The sequence below is a fragment of the Sitophilus oryzae genome, unplaced genomic scaffold (genome assembly GCF_002938485.1).
Source record: "Sitophilus oryzae breed Bouriz unplaced genomic scaffold, Soryzae_2.0 scaffold_41_pilon_pilon, whole genome shotgun sequence".
In the NCBI taxonomy this organism is placed as follows: Eukaryota; Metazoa; Arthropoda; class Insecta; order Coleoptera; family Curculionidae; genus Sitophilus; species Sitophilus oryzae.
Genome location: NW_022146996.1, coordinates 6,234,150 through 6,255,750, shown reverse-complemented (window position 1 = coordinate 6,255,750; position 21,601 = coordinate 6,234,150). Strand labels below are relative to the sequence as shown.

The 21,601-nt window shown below is 30.3% G+C and overlaps 2 protein-coding genes across 3 annotated transcripts in view; both read right to left on the bottom strand.

Moving 5' to 3' along the window:
• The window catches only part of LOC115885743 (glycogen-binding subunit 76A-like), a 426,966-nt gene that overhangs the window by 12,794 nt on the left and 392,571 nt on the right, over nt 1–21,601 (bottom strand). The gene's annotated exons all lie outside the window — the stretch shown is intronic.
• The window catches only part of LOC115885742 (integrin alpha-PS5-like), a 43,246-nt gene continuing 38,577 nt past the window's right edge, over nt 16,933–21,601 (bottom strand). For both annotated transcript variants that reach the window (XM_030904749.1, XM_030904750.1), the window contains 6 exons: nt 21,329–21,509; nt 19,451–19,676; nt 19,313–19,394; nt 19,041–19,167; nt 17,742–17,798; nt 16,933–17,031 (listed from right to left, as the gene is read on the bottom strand). In XM_030904749.1, the coding sequence (XP_030760609.1) occupies nt 16,951–17,031; nt 17,742–17,798; nt 19,041–19,167; nt 19,313–19,394; nt 19,451–19,676; nt 21,329–21,509 (754 nt within the window). In that variant the 3' untranslated portion in view covers nt 16,933–16,950. The remainder of the gene's footprint in view (nt 17,032–17,741; nt 17,799–19,040; nt 19,168–19,312; nt 19,395–19,450; nt 19,677–21,328; nt 21,510–21,601) is intronic.

The window sequence follows — 21,601 nt, the reverse complement described above, 5'->3', positions numbered from 1 at the left end:
TTCAAAAAGTATTAACTTTAGTTATAATCTGACTTTTTTCTCCCTGCATTATTTTCTGTAGATTTGTGTTAGTAATTTATTAAACATACTCATTTAATATCCGTAAGACTCTATACTCTATATCATCTGCAAAAAGCATAAATTCAAAAGTATTATCTTTAATATATTCTGACTTTTTTGTTCCCGCATATTTTCTGAGATTTGTTTAGCAAACTTTTTAACATCTGATTTAATATCCGTAAGACCTCCATACTTCTATATCATCTGCAAAAGCACAAATTCAAAAAGTATTAACTTTAGTTATAATCTGACTTTTTTCTCCCTGCATTTATCTGTAGGTTGTTTAGTAATGTTTTAACAATATCTATTTAATATCCGTAACGAGCCTCTATACCTTCTTATGATCATCCGCAAAAAGCCACAATTCAAAAAGTATTATTCTTAGTTTTATATTCTGAGCTTTTTTGCTCCCTGCATTATTTTTTGTAAATTTGTTTAGTATACTTTTTAACAACATATGATTTAATATCCATAAGACCTCTATACTTCTCATACTACAAAAGTACAAAAAATTCAAAAAAGTTTTTTTTTTTTTTTTTTTTTTTTTTTTTTTTTTTTTTATTTTCTGTAAGAAATAATATGTCTGCTATGTTTAGTAAACATTTCAACAACGCGAAGAACAATATCTTTGTAGCGTTTTTTAAAAACATTACCACTGCGAACAGCAGCTTTTCGTTGGTAGAGCAGTCGTGATAAGGTATTTCACTGGAAAGAACTAATAAACAATAATAACTCGAAATTATAAATATTGGCCGCCAGGCATGAACAGAGAAAGAAAAACACAGTTGTTATTACTTAAAACTAATGACTATATTTCATTATGATGTATCCTGATGGTAAATAGCATTGTCACAATTTTAATAATTATTATAATTTTTTTTTTTTTTTTTTTTTTTTTTTATGTAAATAATAGTTAAATGATGTTCTATGAAACGACTATTGAAAAAATACAATGCGTGTAACATGTATACGAAAAATAAGAGGGGTAGCAATACTTATTTAAATTGTAAATTTCATCGGTGTTAAATCTGATATGTTGAAACCTGTAGATTCTAGAATCTATGGTTGGTTATTAAAATCTGTTAATATAGCCAGATAATAATATCTAGTAAGTAATACTATTTACAAGGCTATGTAATGAAACCTAAAATCTAATCACATTGTAACTACTAAATCTACATAAAATGTTCTAAAAGTCTAACCACTAATATAGTCTGTACGATATTAGTTAAAATGTACGTTAAGTAAGCCGAAAATCGAGCTGAAAATCAGAAACCTAAATCTACACTTAGGTGTTCTTTATGCAATCATACTTCAAACAGTAACAGCGTCAGGTGGGCTCATATCTCTCTACTGTCTGTCGGCGATCCTGTTGGCCAAAAAAACAAAAGAGGCCAGAATAAGGACACCATTAATCAATACAGCCGTAACCACCGACTAGGCTTAGAAACGGGAAAGAAGCAGCATGGACTCAAGCTACATCCACGCTGTGGCAATATGGGGACACTACCGTACCTTAGAACACTACTAGGACCTTGGATTATGTCCGTAACTTGGACCATACCCTTGGATACATCCGTTCATAAGACCCTCAAAATATGAAACTCTTGTTTAAATCAAACAAGGTCTAATAACCAAAATGAACCTACCTCGACTTACTTCCGAGGGCTCACTAAATAATAAAGAGCATACCCTTTCTTCCATGTGACATTCTGGAGGACAAAAGAAAAGGGACGCCAACGTGCCAGCAAATACAAATACAAGTTAAGTTGGGACATCGGTAACTCTACCCTAAAATACGCAGTAATAATAACGATATCAAAAACAAGATATGTTCATTTTTACCTGTAACTTCGAAATAGCAGCTGATTAAAAATATACCCAACTAGATTTTTTATGGTGACAGTAGGACGGTCAAAGCCAAGTGAGGTTAAGCACGGAAGGCAGGCGCCACAGTGTATTTAAACACAGATAGTTGAATCGACATTTATTTAATTTAGACCTTATATATTTTATTTGCTATTTCAATTAAAGAGAAATAATATGAACAAAATAAAGATAATTCTCGATTCTAAAAAAAGAGATAAATATCACTGTTCCAGTGTTTCAACGGTCAATGCCACTAATGCCAGTAGTAAAATCGCAACTAATACTACAAATGCTACGACTGATCCGCGAGCAATGCCATACCACTAAAGTCGCTACTAATGCCAAATTATGCTATACTGCTAATGGCACCAATGCGATCGCTTTGTACACAACAAGGCCATCGCGGTTTACACCTCGCATTAGTATATCACTGATTGACAAATTAGAGAAAACCAAGCAATGCTTTTCTCATGTTTATCAGCCCGCAAAGTCGCAAAAAGTCCCAGTATTTTATTTTACTGTATTGAAGCCCAATGTTTACTAAGTAAAAACGTATATAGATTCAATATGCTGAATTCTCGAAATGCGCAACTAAATCCTCCTTAAGTATAATAAAATGTTCACAAAAATTTAATCAAATTTTTCTGAACGCCTAACTTTTAGTTGCAAAAAAAATCGTTAGTATAGAGAATATCAAAATAAATAGTACGTTTTTGTAGAATACATACCTACAGCTTGCTGAGCCATTTTCAATCAAAACAATAATATAAACGTAAAAAGAGCACAAGAACAATAACAATTTATAATTTTAAACATAAAATTTAGCCATTTACCTCTTATCTGTGAGAAGCATGCCCTAGACACTCAATGGTAATTTTATAGAACTACAAATTTAGTTTCTTCCGCATCGCCAGACGGCGCAAAAGACATCGCCAGACGGCGCATAAAGTACAGGTTTCTAATTTATATTATGAAGATGACATGACAGTCTCTATGTTAACTACTGTCTATGGTCTAGTTTTTGTCTAATTGACAAAATGTTGGTGATCCGTCAAGTTATTTTTAAATCATTATTTAAATAATTATTAATTCAGATATTCCCAGATATTCCTGATTTGTTGGAAAGTTCAGTGATTTGTGTTTATAGTTTGTGTTTTTATTAGTTTGTGCATTCTGATACTTACAGTCGATCATCATTTTCGTGTTAGATACTAAACTTTTTTATTAAAGTCATTTTGACATTTTAGAAATAATAATTTATAAACCAAATAATTTAATCTTAAATAAGTAAGTACATAGTTGGTAATATATAGTATTTTTAGTAACAGTTAATTAGTAGTCCATAATATTTTTACTATATTATAATTTAGTTGTTAAATCAAAAAAAATAGGCGCTATGTGATCTATTGTTGGTGTTTAAAATGTATGTATTTATAATTTTAATTTTGTTGTAATTATGTTACACTTCCAATGATCTAATAAAACATAAAATGGCAGTAAAAAAGTCTATGTTTATTATTTTATATTTTTCAAGGAATAATTTTGCGCTTGAATAACGTTACCGTTTTAATTAGCGTTAATAAGTAACGGAACGCTAAAATTATGTTATGCCAAAACTCTCCATTAGTTTCTTCCGGATCACCAGGTGGCTCTTAATGACGGACCGATTTGTTTTATATCAGTGTCCAATCTATCTCTAGTACGTGACATTAGTCTATGGTGAGAAGTAACAACTTTGACGTTTCGTTGAAACGAATGAATGCAACTAAACACACCCATAGCAACGCCATTCATGGCAGACATGATTTAACTTATCATTTATCGTTTTTTGGGAAATCTTAAACACATTTGCTTTTTCGAATTTTGATCACCTTCTTCATGCTAATACCCCACCGTGAGACGCCTTGAAGCGATGTTGACAGCGCTCCACAGAACAGTGAAACGATAGCAGGGTTGCTGACTAGAGAACGTAAAAATTACGCCAAGCGCGTCAAATAAACTATACGGCCTGAATAAGAGGGAATCCGGTGATAATAGGCCCCAGACATCATATATTATATATAGAAAAGACATGTAACGAACTAAAAACGTTACAATCTGATTCAATATCCACAACAATCTCTATACTTCTACATCGTCTGCAAAAGCATTTGTTTAATAATTTGTTATTTGCTTTTACAGATTTGCATTTGTTTTAATTTTGAATAATAAATATTGATTGATCTCTACAAGTATTATCTTTAGTTATATTTTCACTCTTTGTGCTACCTTCGTTATTTGCTCGAGAGTATTTAATGAACTTTTTAACTATATCTGATTTAAATATCCACAAAAACCTGTATACTTCTATATTGTCTGCAGAAGCAGAAGTTCAATTACTTGTTGTTTACTTCCACAGGATTTCGTTTGTTTTAATTCTGAATAATAAATATTGATAGACCATAAATATTGTATATTATTATTAGTTATATTCTAGCTCTTTTTGCTACCTACATTTCAGTTCATTTTTCAGTTAACTTTTTAACAATGGTAATTCAATATCCTCAAAACTTTATACTTCTATATCATACTCCTTTATCTAAGCATAAGTTCAATTTGTTCCTAACTTGTCTCTAAAATTTTTCTGAAAGCAATTAAATTTCTTCTATTTTCAGTTTTAGAACACAAACCATTACCGATGGATTTTCCATATTTTCACCATGGATTCTTACATTATCCTTTTTACTTATTTGAACTAGTCGGTATATCCGTATCAGGATATGATAACCTATCCATCGACATACTAACTGTTGGAATTATAAGCGTTGGTACAGTACAGCTCAAGATTTTAAAAGACAAACTGGCTGATACTAATATTAATGTGGTGAGGACTTCAGATGAAAGTGATGAAAACTACGAAAAACGTATTATAGCATACCTGAAGAATTGTTGTATGCATTATGTCGATATAGAGGAGTATGTTGTTTTCTGAGATAAAAGTTTTTTATTTTTGTTATTTAAATTTCTATTAAATTATTAACGAAGTAAATAAATTGACATTTTAGGTTTTTGAAACTCGCTGTTGATATTTTCTCTGTCAATATATTTTTACAGCTTGGAGTCAGTGTAATAGCTATATGCAATTCGGCTCTTTTAATTCTTTTAGTAAGTAATGAATATTAAAAAATTTATTTAGTATATTTTTATTTTTTTCTTTATCTAGAATAATCCATTATCAACAGAAGCCATGTCGGTATTTTGTTATCTGTTAGCTATGATTGGACAGATAGCGTTGTACTGTTGGTATGGCAATGCTGTATACTTAAATGTAAGCCATATTACTAACCCAAATTGATTGTTAAAAAGGAAAAAAAAATGTGTGTGCCCTATGTGAGCATATTTGAAGAGAAATTTCTTACTAACAGCTATTAAATTGAAGGATTTGAAGCACACGTTTGAAAAAGTGTAGTTTGAAATGTTGAAAAAGTAATAAATAATTTGATTCACTTTCACAAAATTTGTATTAAAATGACCCTCTGTCCGTCTGAGGACTCCATTCGGGTACTAAACTAAACTCCACATGCCAAGTTTGTTTCCAATCGATCCACAATTAAGAAAAATCTTCATGATTTCGTCTATTTAGAGGCATCGGTTCTAAACGCCAAGAGCGTCATCCTGTAGCCCATCCCCAATTATGCTGAAATCGACCCACATTTTTCTTCAATATCAAATCCTTAGTCCCACCCTGATACAGATACAAACGAAACATTGTATCCAACTTTGCAGGGTGGGACCGTGTGCACCGTCGCTCAGATAGCCTACACACCAAATTTGGTCGCGATCGGACGACATCAACTTTTGACGTTTTTTACGTCAAAACTAACCGTCACAGTGACATGTTTCGAACACGGTCAAGTTAGCCTTGGTACCAATCTATCAGCATACCAAATTTCATTAAAATCGGACGATTTTTTCACCATTGATGATGGAGTTTCATAGTGCACGTCGACAAAATATCATGAAATGATAGGGCTCTTCGAGCCCCATCTGCATTCCGAGTTTCATCCCCCTAGTTCACATAGTTACCACTTTCCGTCTCTCGTGTCATCTCGCTAGCTAGTGTGTCTCGACCTTGAATATTTTTCAATAAGTTTCACTTCAAAAATCCTTTTTTTAGAATAATAAATACTAATGTACAGGGTGTCTCATTTTGGTTGGAATCATACGGTATTTACGTTATAATGAAGATTCGAAGGTGCGGTTTGCACAACCCTGTCTCATTTTTTTGTCAAATGGAAGATGCCGTAAACAATATTTTATAGCCCTCTTCGTTTCTGAGCTACAGGGTCTTTTTGAAAATTTTGCAATCTGGAACACTGGTATCTTTTTTATTGTTAAAGGTACGGAGAAGGTGAAAACTGTTTATCGTAGAATTTTTACGTAGAATACAGTGGCGTAGTCTGTTATTTTACAAAAATAATATTTTTAAAAATATGAACTAAAGTTATGTTTTCTTTAATGGAACACCCTGTATATTTATAAATTATATGATCTGACTTGCCACAAGCTTCTCAAAAATATATATCACTCTGTATTTATTTTCACTATTTACTGCAATATTTAAAAGTTTTTATTAAAAGACCATATCTATACAGGGTCCGGCAATAGTGCGTCGGGCATCTGAAAGTGTAAACCTAAAGTATGTAAGAGGATGTATTTCAGGAAAATATTTTAACTTCTATAGGGTGGCTCAAAAAAGTGTGAATGGATCAGGATGAGTTTTTTTTTAAATGAAACACCCTGTATATTATTGCATTTTTGGCTTCCTTTCAGATCACTTTACATAATCCTAGGACATGAGAAAATATATTTTGATAGTTTCAGAGATATTAATAAATAAATACAAATTATAATTTTTAGAGCCTTTCTTAAAAAATTATTAATAATTCAAGAACTGTCCTGAAATCAAAACTATATTAGGTATTTACTTTAGGTGGTCTGTACTTACTTTGCTATAATTATAGAAATCGTAAATCATACAGGATGTTCAAAATTCTACGCGAAACTTTCTAAAATATAAAATAATTTTTCTTCGTTTTTTTAAATGGAACACCCTATAGATTATTTTTTCAATAGGTGGAGAATTCATAAATATAGTATTTAGAGTATTTCAAAATTTTTAACAGTTTTGCAGATATTCGCGGTTTTATATTTCATATGGCATTTTCCACAGTAAATTTTTATCAAAGCCACCCAATAATTTTTCTCTCGTATTTTACCATTGAATGCGCCATATGAAATAATACTGCGTGTATCTGCAAAACTATTAAAAATTTTGAAATACTGTAAATACAAAAAAATGTTTATTTTTTAACTGTCCATATAATAAAAATATAATATACAGGGTGTTCTATTTAAAAAAACAAAGAAAAGATATTTTCTATTTTAGAAAGTTTGGCGTAGAATATTGAACATCCAGTATGATTTACGATTACCATATTTATAGTAAAGTAAGAACAAACTATCTAAAGTAAATACCTAATATAGTTTTGATTTCAGAACAGTTCTTGTGTTCTTAATAATTTTTTTAAAAAGGGTTGAAAAATATATATTTCTAATTTATTTTTTAATACCTCTGAAACTATCGAAATATATTTACTCATATCTTTGAATTATGTAAAGTGATCAGAAAGGAAGCCAAAAATGCAATAATATACAGGGTGTTCCATTTAAAAAAAAGCATCCAGATCCACTCACATTTTTTTGAGCCACCCTATAGAAGTTAAAATATTTTCCTGAAATACATCCTGGTACATACTTTAGGTTTGCACTTAAACAAGACTTCCGAATTTTTTATTCTAAGAGCTACAGATGCCTGACGCACTATTGCCGGACCCTGTATATCATAGATATGATCCTTCATATCCTATATATCATAGGCCATGATGAATAATAAAAAACTCAAGGATTATATTAAAAGTATACTGCTATCTGTCTCTTGTTTTATTTTGGAAACCACTAATAAATTCGTTATATATTAAGGAAACTTAACTCTCTACCACTGTTTGTATATCTTGGAAGCTATCGAACCAGGACTTTCAGATATTCTTTTAGCTAACTTACTTGAAATATACTTTCAGCAAGATGTACGCAACGTACAAAGTTCCACAATAAACAGTTTTCATCTTCTCGATACCTTTAACAATAACAATGATACAGGGGGTGTCCCAAATTGTAAAATTTTCGAAAAGACCCTGTAGCTCAGAAACAGGGCTATGAAAATTTTCTATGACAGCATCATTCTTTTGACAAAAAAGTGGAATAGGTTTGTGCAAACCGCCATCCTCCTATCTTTACTAATAACGGAGATACCGTATGATTTCAACCAAAATGGAACACCCTGTACTATTCTATATTTTTAGAGTATGGAAATAGTTGATGCTTGTTATGCCGCAAATTGGTATGAGCGTGGACCAAATGTTGGAAAAATATTATTTTTGTTAATGGAACGTACCAAAAAACCACTAGAAGTAAAGGGATGTAATTTTGTCACGTTATCTCTTGGAACATTTATATCGGAAAGTATTTTTATAGCGTAGTTTATAGATTAGGCGTGGTATATTAATAAATATTTCTTTATATTTTAGATCATGAAGTTTTCTTATACGTACTTTACTTTTTTGCGAAATACTATACAAAAATCTGCTTAACTCTAAATGAATATAAAACAAAGTTAAGACACTTAAAATGAACATTTTTGTAGTAGCACTAAACCTTAAAAAAACTTTTATTAATAAACATATTGCATCTCTATATAGTTTTTATTAAGAATTTTTATTATCATGGTAATATCGGTAATATGGCATAATTATATAAGGTATAAAACAATAAAAAAACGTATACGTCACAAAAGTATTAATTTTTATTAATGCTTAATGCCTAGGCAATAAGCACAAAAATACGAAAGTTTTGACGAAAATTAAATTATTAACTGACATAAATTATCAAATTCAACGAGCGTAACGAACATAAAATATAGCTTCTCAAGATATAATTACTTACAAGGTAAAAAGAGAGTTTTATATCTTTTCATATTATTTGGAACGTTTAAAATTATTCATGACGTTTGAAAAAAAGTAGCATTTTCTATTCGGAGTAAAAATTACTTTTTGTGCCTCACGTGTTACGTCAGACGTACAACCTCGCCACAAAATGTATCATTTTTACCCCTAATAAGACAATATACTATTGTTGCGGACCCGTACCGTGTGAATTCGGCCTTAGGCCTGGCCACTCGCCTATGACTCATACGCCCCAAACCAAAACAAATCTGGATTGTCTGTTGCTCTCATATATAAGCAGACGCCTGAGGCCTGAGCAAGATAGAGATAAATAACCGGTCGACGCGTACAGTTACAATCGCCGCGCTAATTCAAAATTCATGTTAGATAAATAATTAGACGAATTGTAAATAAGTTATAAATAGTTCTTTAAGTCTTTTAATCGTTATTGTTTTTGTTAATTAGTGTTAAATAAATTGTGTTTAAATAAATTGTGACTTTCTATCCACACGGAACCGACGAAAAACGTAACACTATTTTGTAATGGGGCTCACGTCGCAAAAATTAATACTTTTGTAACGTTTGAAAAAATCTACATATATAAAATGTTAATGTTTATGTGTGTCGTCTCTACTGAAGTAACGACTTGCTCTAGAAAGTTGCTTTTTTTACTAAAAGATAGCTAATTAGCTCTTCTAAAAACTGTAAAAAAAAATTGTTTTTCATTTAATTAAAAAAATAAAAAGTATGTTTTTTCCTCATGTCATGTCGTGGCGGATGCGCCAGACTTCAACTAGTAATACTATATTGTTTTATTATGAGTAAAAATACTACTTTTCGTGGTGAGATAAAATATTATTTTTACTGCTAATAAAACAATATAGTATTATTTTTTTCAAACGTTACAAAAATATTTTTTGCGACATGAGCGCCATTATAAAACAGTACCGTATAGTAGTGTTTTATTAGGAGTAAAAATGATACATTTTGTGGCGAGGTTGTACGTTTTTCGTTACAGGCGAGGCACAAAAAGTAATTTTTACTCCGAATAGAATATGCTATTTTTTTCAAACGTCACAAATAAGTTTTTAAACAATTTCAAACCACTTCAAACCATGGTTACGCTCGTTGAAGTTGACACTTTATGTCAGTATGATAATATAATTTCGTACTTTTGTGCTTAACCACTACCCCTCCATCTTGGTTTCCGTAAAAGTGCTTTACTTTTATGCCTACGCGTTAAAATGACTTTTTTTAAATGTCAATAACGTCGCAAAAATTAATAGTTTTGTGAAGTTTGAAAAAAAAGTATTTGTAATCGTAACATTTCTGTGGAATTATTGGATTTGGATCAAACCACAGACTTTATTTTCTATAGATATTTTATTAGAAAATATTTATATACAGGGTGTTTCAAAACAAATGCGAAAAACTTCAGGGGGTGATTCCTTTTTCAAAATAAAGGGTAGTTTGCTTCATAAACGTTGGGTCAAAAGTCAACCATTAGGGAGATATTGCGGTACAAAGATGGCGGAAAAATAATGTTTTTATTTTTTATCTTGAAAACGAAAAGAGATAGACTAATAAAATTTTATGGAAGCATTACTGTTATGAAAACACACTTTCTGGTAGTTTTTTCACTTTTTTAAAATGAGTGGAAGGGGTTGAAATAAACTACCCCTATCATTCTTGTTAACGAAATTTAAAGAAAAATCTTATCAAATACATGCAAAATTAATTTGGATAGTTTAGTTTGTTTAAAAACTTTTTTATCTCTTGTATTTTTTTGATAAAACTCACCGATTTGAAATTAAAAAATAAAATGTAAAGCATTACATGTCAGGACAAAAAACATTTTCTGATATAGGTATATATATATATATATATTTACTTATTAAAAATCAACATAATTTACCTAAATATACAAACTGAATTAGTTTTAGTTTCATATTTACAGAAATTGTGTTATACAGGGTAACCGAGGTGGTAGCCTCAGGGCTAATCAGAATACCGTTTATATGAACTAAATAGGCAACAGTTTAATTATACATTATTTCACTGGGGAAAAAACAGTAGCATATGCTAGGGTGGAATATGGGGACACGATTCCCACTTTTTTAGATCTTTAAATTTTTATGATATTACGAATTCTAGTTTTAACAATTTACATTTAACACAAAATGGTTATACTGAAAAATAAATTTATAAAATGATGTTCCTAATATTTTGAATTTTAACAGTTTTACGTTTAACAGGAAAAATTAATACCCTTTTGTCTAAAGAAAAAAATATTAAGTATATGTAAATATTCCCTAATTTTTACATTTACCATATACCACTATAGTATTAGTCCAAACCTAGTAAAGCAATATTAAGGAGGTTTAGAAAAATGTTTATCTGATGATTAAAATTTACAACTATCTTTCTTGCACGTTTTAGTGACTCTTTTGGCCTTTTTACAATATATCTACAGTAAAAAAAAATGCCTAAAATAATTTGAATGCAGATAAATCTAACAAATTTGGCATAACTTAGTCGAAACTAATACTTTTAGATTACACTGTATAATTCTATTGCGGGCAACTTCTGGCAACCTTTTTTGGTGGATACTATATAGTAAAGCATTAAATAATAGAGAAAAAATATGTGACATTGGAAATATGGTGAGAACACAAACAAAATGCTTTTTGTATTTTGATTTTTAATAATTCATTAAAAACTTAATATTACGTAGCTAATTATTTCAAACGATTTTTAAAATACAGAGTTATACTATCATTTATTGGTTTTAAATAAGTTCATATCTCAGTAGCCCCATTCCATAACTGCAAAAATAAAGCTTTTTAATATATTTGAAACACATCAAATGTATATATATATATATATATATATATATATATATATATATATATATATATATATTTAATTGCACGGTTAAAACTTGCCAACATTTTAATCAACTTTGACCTAAACTGAAACAATAAATCAACCATTTATCGAGTCAAAATCATGTGCAACTAGTCTGCTGGACTAGTAGAGTATCAGCACTAACATTTTTGTGACTAATTGTTAAAAGTAAATATTTCTATTTATGCCATGATTTGATCAAATTCGGCCAGTGTGCAGCGGGTACACATAACGTGCTTCATTGTTTCATCATCTTCCATACAGAGTCGGCATTCGGCGTCTTCCACCAGTCCCATCCTCTGTAGGTGTGATCTCAGCCGGCAGTGGCCCGTGTATACTGCAGTGAGCCTACGCGCTCTATTCCTGCCAGCCTTTAAAAGTTATGCTGTTCTCCGTTTGGATGGCCTTGCTAGGATTTTCTTGGCATGTTTTATTTCGGGACTCGAACATTCCAGTTCCGAAACGTCACACCTCTAACCCATTCACAGAGCCTGTCTCATGCTAGATTTTTTTAGAACGCTAAGTTTGAACCGAGGGATGTCTATTGGAATTACATGTAAATTTTCTTGGCAGTCGCTGGCAGTCATTGGCAGTCTTATGGCAGTCGTCTCTAATAATTACATGGCAGTCATAGGCAGTCTTCTTCGCAGCCATTGGCAGTCGCTTGCGAGTAACATGATATTTTGGCAGTACATATACGTTTTTTACCCAACTGATTTTCTCTGTTGATAAATATATTGCTGGACATTCAGAGAATTAGACATCTAATATCTTCTCCAGGGTTTTCAGCAGAAATGATATAAGGCTTATTGCTCGATATGAGCCAGGTTGTCGGTTTTGTTTCCCCACCTTTGGTTAGGTTGCGTTAGGCTAGCAGGTGTGACCATGACAGACTTGCCCTAAAAATATTTAATAAGCTACGGACGATAATGTTCTCAGCCTTCTGCAATAAGGTCGAAAGCGCCCCGTCTTCTCCTGGGGATTTAAATGGGTTAAAACTTTCGATCGCCGCTTTAGTCTCCCTATAGGTGATTACTTTCTTCGCAATCTCCCAATCCTCTTTTTTGGGACGATTTTTACGACTCGTGAATATTGGGAAAGGTAATTCTTAATCACCTAGCATCTATCACTAAAATCTCTAGCGTTTCTCTCCTACGTTCACACAAAATTGCCATCGGGGTGCAGCGCTGTACCGTCCCTAGCTCATTAACCACCTCTGGTATGTTACAACAGTAAAATAAACACCAATTCACCACAATACACCTAAACATTTTTAGTTTTAATTATCTGCTGGTGATGCTACAAGTGATAGTAAAACGCGCTTCCAGTATTAAAAGTAAAGTGTTTTGATGTACTGGAGTAGTTAATTATTGTGCTTTCTCTATATTATTATTATGACTAAGAAACTATTATGAATAAAATTATGTAAGGCTAAAAAAGTGTGTTCTATGTTTCACATAGTATTTTTTCAAGATTATTTTTAAGAGCGAAATGTTTACAAGGGATGGAATCAATTAAATCAATGTTAAATCAATTTATTTTTTCATATTTTGAAATAAATTTGAAATAGTCGAAAACTGATTATTATCAGTTTTCGTTAAATTAACTGTCTAATATATATTTCTCCATTTTTAGGTTATAAAATTTTCTTATACTTACTTTACTTTTTTACGAAATACTCTACAAAAATCAGGATAACCTTTAATTGACACAACACAAAAAACACCCTTAAATTTACTATTTTCTTCTACCAGAACTAAATTTTCACTTACGGTATAATAAGTTGATGTTAAAAAACATATTGCCACCTATAGAATAATTGCATTTATTCTTCAAATAATTAGTTTATTATTAAAAAACAGTTACACTAAGAAATATAAAAATATAGTTATTATTTATAACATTTTCGAATAATCACAATAACTATTTTATGAAACTAACTGCTTACTTATACAGGGTGTTGCATCGTCGTTGGGAACATAGGAAAACCCATGCAAAATTTGAACTGTCCAGATATTGGCTCTCCTATGGATTTTATAGCGAAGTCGTAAATATACTTTTTAAAGGTCTACATTTGGTAAACACATGCCAAATTTGAACAATTTTGGCCAAGCCGATTTTAGGTAATTTGAGAGAAACCTAATCAATTTTTAAATTAAAACTGAGGTAACAATCAAACACCAGTCAAAAACCGACATTCCTTAAGTTGTCAGCGTCATTTTCAAACGTAACTTAATTTTAATAAAATTTTAATATTCAGTACTAGTAATAATTGATTGTTATACACATAAAGAAAAAGTGAACATGATGAAATAGGCGGAAAATAGATTAGACAGTGTATCTGACATGTTTCGGTTAATTTTTCCTAAATATTAAAATGTTATTAAAATTACTTTTTGCAATGGCAAAATTATAGTTTGTAAACCTAAGGTATGTCAGTTTTTGACTGGTGTTTGATTGTTACCTGTTCGGTTTTAATATAAAAATCGATTAAGTTTTTCTCAAATTACCTAAAATCGACCTGTCCAAAGTTGTTCAAATTTGGCATGTGTGTTTACCAAATGTAGACCTTTAAAAAGTCTATTTATGACTTCGCTATAAAATCCATAGGGGAGCCAATATCTTGGACAGTTCAAATTTTGCATGGGATTTCCTATGTTCCCAACGACGATGCAACACCCGGTATATTATTTATTCATAACTGAACTAAATAATATGCAATAAATATATTATAATTTATAATCACTAAATTGGAAGTTAGGTTTTTCTTGTTTGTAGTTATAAAAATAAATTGTGTTGTTTAAATTAAATTCGAAAATGTATAATATTTAAATTTTAATAATTTTGCTACTAATAAATAAACAATAAAGGTAATATAATATTCTATTTTATCATAATTAGTCTAACTATGACACACGATTTTTAAATTTTTTATTTTATTAATAAAATTTTAATCGTAAGGTAGTGATGAAATTTAAGATATTAGTTTTAAATCTGGTAATAATTATAGTAATAAAAATTACTTTGAAATTTATATCCTATATATAGTTTTCAATATTATTTTTTTTTATTTAAAATACACGTCGAAACGTCGGCAATTTTTTAAATAAGAGGTTTATTTCCTTGTACTAAACCTGCGAAACCCAATTCATCTATAACATAAGGACGCAAATTTACCGCATAATACAAAATGTAAAATAATGTAAATATCTTAAATTTACATCAGTAAAAAGAATTACCTCAGTATCTAATTACAAATGCTATAAAAAATTATCTCAATGGTATTGTGGTATAATTATCATACATCTATATTTTAATTCAAAGTATATAAACAATTTTTGATAGTGTATTATTTGCTAAATTACATTTAATTATCTCTAATAACACCCAAAGCGACAATTTTAATAAAATATGTAATAGTCATCATTTAATAACTGTGTTTTGGCTACAGGGTATCATTAACAGCCTAATAACTGTATTTTTGAAACAAAAAAATAATATGCTGTATTCTTCTTATTAGTTAAAGTTAATTTTCAAGTTTCATATTTATGAACGTTTTTAATGAATCTTTAAATAGTTTAAATATTAAAACTTTCCAGCTATCATGCTTAATATAAAATAAAATGCGATTAAAAGATGGTTTTATGATCAAACATATGATGAACAAATGCAAAAATTAATATGCATTAGAATTATTTAACCACATTGCAACTTATTCAGTACCACCTGCCAATTTTTACATATTTTTGAGAATTAGTGTTTTCATCTGCTACGCATTGTTTTCCTACACGTGCCAGCACTCAGAGCACCAGTTTTAGTGTTTTAAATCTAAATTTTAATTCAGCTCAGAGCCGGACTGTATATTTTAACAACGAAAGTCATACTCTATGACGTCAGCCGGTTTGGCGCGCTTTGGAGGCGCGCTTTTAGGCCGTTTGAAATGCTTTAACACAAAAAACTTTAAACATTTTTAACAATCAATTTTTTTTAAGGAGCAATAATTCGGGATAGCTATCTTTATACATAACTAAATAATATTATTGAGACAAAAAATGGATTGTTCCTAGTGAAAGAGATTTTCATAATCGTGAAATATATGATCTACATTTTTCCCAGCTGTATGTTGTTACGATTTTATAGCAAATAAAAAATTAATGAAAATTTACAATTGTTGTATACAACAATCAATTTTACCTTCTAGATAGCTTTCACAACAACGAAGATACAGAGACTGACCCAAATTGCAAAATTTTCGAAATGACCCTGTAACTCAGAAACAAAGAGCGTTATGAAAGTTTTGTTTACGGCATCTTCCGTTTGACAAAAAAGTGGAATAGGTCTGTACAAACCGCATCCTCACTAATAACGGAGGATATATATAGATATATATATATATATATATATATATATATATATATATATATATATATATATATTATATATATATATATATATATATATATATATATATATATATATATATATATATATATATATATATATATATATATATATATAATAAATATATTTTCTTTGCCTTTTAGCTGTGTATTTTTTCTAATTTCGAAAAATCGAAAGTAGAGAAAAATTAAAAAAAAAAAAAGTAAAGAAAATTTGTTTTGCTTGTCGTAAAGGGGGGAACCAAGCTCCACTCCCACAACCGGTTTCTGGGCCTACCCTTCATCAGGTGGGCTGTCTAGGGGCTGGTTCTCACCGATACGGCAAGCAAAACTTCTTCTATATCTGCAGACGATGTCGTAAAGTGTCGGTGAGATATTAGTGCATCTCCCGTCAAAGATGGTAAAGAGCGTCTTTTCGGCTCTGCTCAAATATATGAAATGAACAAAATTCTTACAGCTTTAGTGTATATTAATAAATGTAATTTAGTGTATATTAATTATAATATACAGCTGTAAGCTTTTATTTCATATAATATATATATTATATATATATATATATATATATATATATATATATATATATATATATATATATATATATATATATATAAGAAGAAAATTTCACATAATAATTAGTTAGAAATGAAACAAAGCAATTAGGAAAATTAAGTTTATTATAAATTTTGAGATCTATTTCCTTCAAAACGAGTAAACACCTCATGATCATATATTTCCTTTGCGATTTCCTCGTCTTCCTAAAATCACCAAAAAGTCAATTAAAAAAAGGCAATTTTATATATAATTCGAAATTATATGTAAAATAAATTGATAAGCAATCTCTTTTCTAAAACAAAAAACTATATACCAGCCCTGATCACCTTATTTCCGTGGTCTGTACTTTAATAAATACGACAGAAATAAATATATAATACCAGTTGACAGACAGAAAGAAAAAATAAAAAGCGGAATACAGCGTTGCCGATTCGTACGAGAAATCAAATAATAAACAAAGATAATAAATCTAAGCTATTTAATAATTTTCATTTCTGTTAAACAGTTGTTTAAGAATCTATTACAGCTGTAGTAAAATGACTAACTAATTTCATACCAACCACCAAACCAATTGGTACCAAACCGATTGCGGTTTGAAATTTTGATGCAAAATCCGGCAATACCGCATAGAAGAAATATATTAACCTAACTTTTATCTCTTTTTAATACATTCAATTTTTTATTTAAGCTATTTCCATCACTGTCTTACATGTTAAAATCCAGACCACGCAGTTTCGATGAGTAGATGGTATAATATTCTTAGAGCTTCGCACACATGCAATAATGTAGTCGGCCGATCGACTCCATAATAATGTATTATTTTCACTTCTTTAACTAAATAATCGGCCGACCAAAATCTCCTGCGCGCGCTGATGCTTAAAAATATACCATAACTGTTTCCCAAGTTACCTACCTGTAGAATTTTTTCTTGCTCTAGTTTATCTTTGTAGTTCCGATCAAAGAAATGAAGCTAAAATAAAAATTTATTAACACAGAATCAATACAAATTTTAGAAAAAAAAACGTGCATATCACACATATACAAATTATTAAAAAATTATGGAAAATATAGAAAATCTAAAAATAAAAATTTGGTTTATACTAAATCATACAAATACGCTTAATACTTATACCGTATGATCGAATAAAACCGGCGTCCAGTTGGCTGGGAAATGACGATCGATGACATTTCCCATATCAATTTACATATAAAATGACAGCGATCTTCATTTCATAGCCATCGTTGACGCCGTTTTTCTCGATCATACGGTATTATATATTGGATGGTCCGAATTGTATTCGGGAAACTTCGTCTGCATATGTTGCAGATAAAAATAAATAAAAAGTTTGTGTAAATATATGTCCGAAAATGGTTCGCTTCTTAAATACAGGGTGTAAAAATTTTATTTGTATTTTAATTTATCCAAATAATTTCTGAACTATATATTTAGATGAAAATTGGTGTTTTTTGAGATATAAGAAGTTTGATTTCGATGTCAATATGACTCCTACTTGAAGAGTAATAACTTGTCGTCTATTCTTCTTACAGTGCCATACTATATACAGAGTGTCGGCTACCTCTCGCATGTACTTGTGATGTGTGTCATCAGTGTTTCACAAGTACACGGGACATACAGTTTACCACCGAATCTGAACGGCACTATTTGAGAGGCTGTACAAGGCAAATATACTCAAGGTGGTTTGCCATTGCCTTCCTTGAGGTGGCAGCTCGCTGGTCGCTCTATTTAGATAAAAAACTATTAAAAAATTAAATTAAATTAAAATATATTATTTAAATAAATACAGCGACCGTACTGGCTGAGGAGCGAACCCAGTACCATCCCATCTCTCGCACCGCAGATTGATTACAAACTAACTGCTTGCGCTACGGCTGGCCATACCTGCATATTATCGTCTCTACCTGTATAAAACTACTGAGTGAATAATATATTATTTGGTGATAATATATTATTTGGAAATAATCGAACCTAAGCATTTTAGGACATACATTTATACAAAGTTTTTTACTTATATTTCTCTGCAGAATATGCTGCCGAAGTCTCCCGAATACAATTCGGACCACCCTGTATATTTTAAATGGCAATTTTGTTTATTAATCATTATTACTCCAATATCTCTATACAAAAAAAAAAATAACTTCAATGCTTCTCAATTGAATTATAAAATGTGATATTATAATAATTATAAATTACCTTATATAATGTCCAAACCAATATCACAAGTAACATTAAGGCAATTATGGCTGCAACAAGATAAACCCAGAATGGTACGTGTGATACCTTCTGAGCAAATATTAGAAAAACTGATGATGCGCTTATGCTGAAATTAACAAATAAATTATTACAAATATTATTCTCAAATAATTTTAAAATTAGATTTGTAAAATATGAAAAAGATCACAGAGAATATTTTTTATAGCAAAACGATCTTTCTTAAGTTTTTTATATTTCTTGATATAACTTACCTTCCTTCTGAGTGGTACTGAATAGCGCTAGGAATAAATGCAACAAAATCTTTGGAGTTGAATTCTTGAATAAAAGCTTGCACTAATAAAATAAAGATAGTCATAATTTATTCTTATATTTATTTTTACTAATTTTACCTAATAAGGATGAACGGATCGAAAGCTTAATTTGAATCACAGCCAAATCTCTGGAGTTTTCAATTATTGCGTCTTTGCATAGATAATGGACACAGTTACTGTTATCGTTGCACGATAAAATAATACTTTTCTCTAAAGGAACTGTTAAGAGGTCTGTTTCGTTTACATCTATTGACGGTGCTGTAATAGTTGGCGTACAAGAAAAATCGACCATGTTTATAGTACCCTAAAACAAAACAAAATAAAGAGATACCTAATCAATATTTGCTATCAAAAGTTAATTATGTAATATATGTATATCCAGTGACTAAAGAATACAAGGACATGCAGCAGAATTTGTGATGTTAGACGCCATTTTTTTGGTTGTAAAGAATGAGTCATCAGCGACAATTTTAGCGATTTTTAATAGTTTGTGTGCAGTGAACTTTGTATAAACTTTATTACAATAGTGATTAGTTGTTCAGCTTTCAACTGTAAAAGCTGCAGCGATAAGAAAGGGCCTGGAGTTACGTTTCATAGGTAAATAAACAGCCCACTCCACATTTTTAGTATTTTCTTAGTTTTTTTTATTAAATTCGATAATTATTTTTCGGATGTTATATGTAATTGATATATATTATACGTCGATACTAGTATTTAGAGGTGGGCAAAGATTGAACGAGTCGTTCATTTGAACGAGTATTAAAAATGAATCGTGAGATTCGATTCATTGCTTGCAATCCGGTTCGTTCAATTGAATCGTGGCCATCACGGATCCATAACATTTGAACGATGATCCGTAAAAAAGAATAGTAAGAATTGAATTGGATCGCAATGCCATCGTGCGTTCAAAGAGTCGTGATAATTGATTCATTGCTTACAATACGGTTCGTTCAATTGAATCGTGGCCAGCACGGATCTATAAGATTTGAACGAAGAGACGTAAAAAAGAATCGTGAGAATTAAATCGGATGACAATGCGATCGTTCGTTTCTACGGCTATACAGGCACCAATATTTAGACTTGAACAAAAGCCCTAAACAAACATCATAGGCATAAAATGCAAACGATAACAAAGTTATTTACAAGAAAAAAACTTCTTTATACTGTGCTTAGTACGGGAGTATCTGTAAGGTATTTAATTTTCATGTTAATATCTTCTTAAAATAATATTACCACTATTAAATGTCGGACTAAGACGAAATCGTGTCTTTATGCAACTCCATATAAATATTTTTGGTCTTTGCTCAATGTGATAAAAAACCGGCGTCAGCGATGGTTATAAAATGAAGGTCGCTGTCATTTTATATGGAAAATTACATGAAGAATATCATCGATGTTCATTTCCAAGCCAACTGAACGCCATTTGTTTTCGATTATGCGGTATTGGATATTAATATTATAATTATATACTATGTATTATGATTATTAAATCGGATTCTAAAAATATTAAATTGGTATTAAGAAGTCTTATAAATAGTATATATAAATTGGATTGATAATTTAATATTATTGGTAAAACAATCAATCCAATTACGCCAGTGTCATAAACTGTTGAAAAACAAATGAAATAACTGTATATTTCTTTTTCTGGTTCTTTAAGTAATTGTCCTACCAAATTATCGCCGGTAGTGCCAGTTACGATCTTGTTTCAATGCGTAAATAGTGCATATGATAGTTCAAATGAACGAATCGTAGGAGTCGATTCAATATGCGAAATTGAATCGTGTGATTCGATTCACTAAAAAGAATCGTAATGAGCATCACTACTAGTATTGTACATTTTGTTAACATTTTAATACGTTTTTTTCCTAATTAATTAGTATGATACACTAAGAAACCTACCAGAAAAAATATATTATCTAAGATCAAAGAAAACTGTAATCAAGTAAAACATACTTTAATATCTTTGACTTCAAATATGTCCTTATTCTGATACTTTGGTGATGGAAGAGAGATTTGTAAGTCAACAGCTAGAGGTGATGGCCCAGTTTTTCCAACTGAAAATTCATGAATAAAATCTATTTCACTTTCATCAGCATTATCCTTAAATATCTCTGTATTTTCTGGTTTGGATTTACTGAAAATATATAAAAATATAGATAAATAAACGATTCAAAATTTTTTTTTCGTTGCAATCTTCATTATCCTAGCAAAATACAACACTAATTC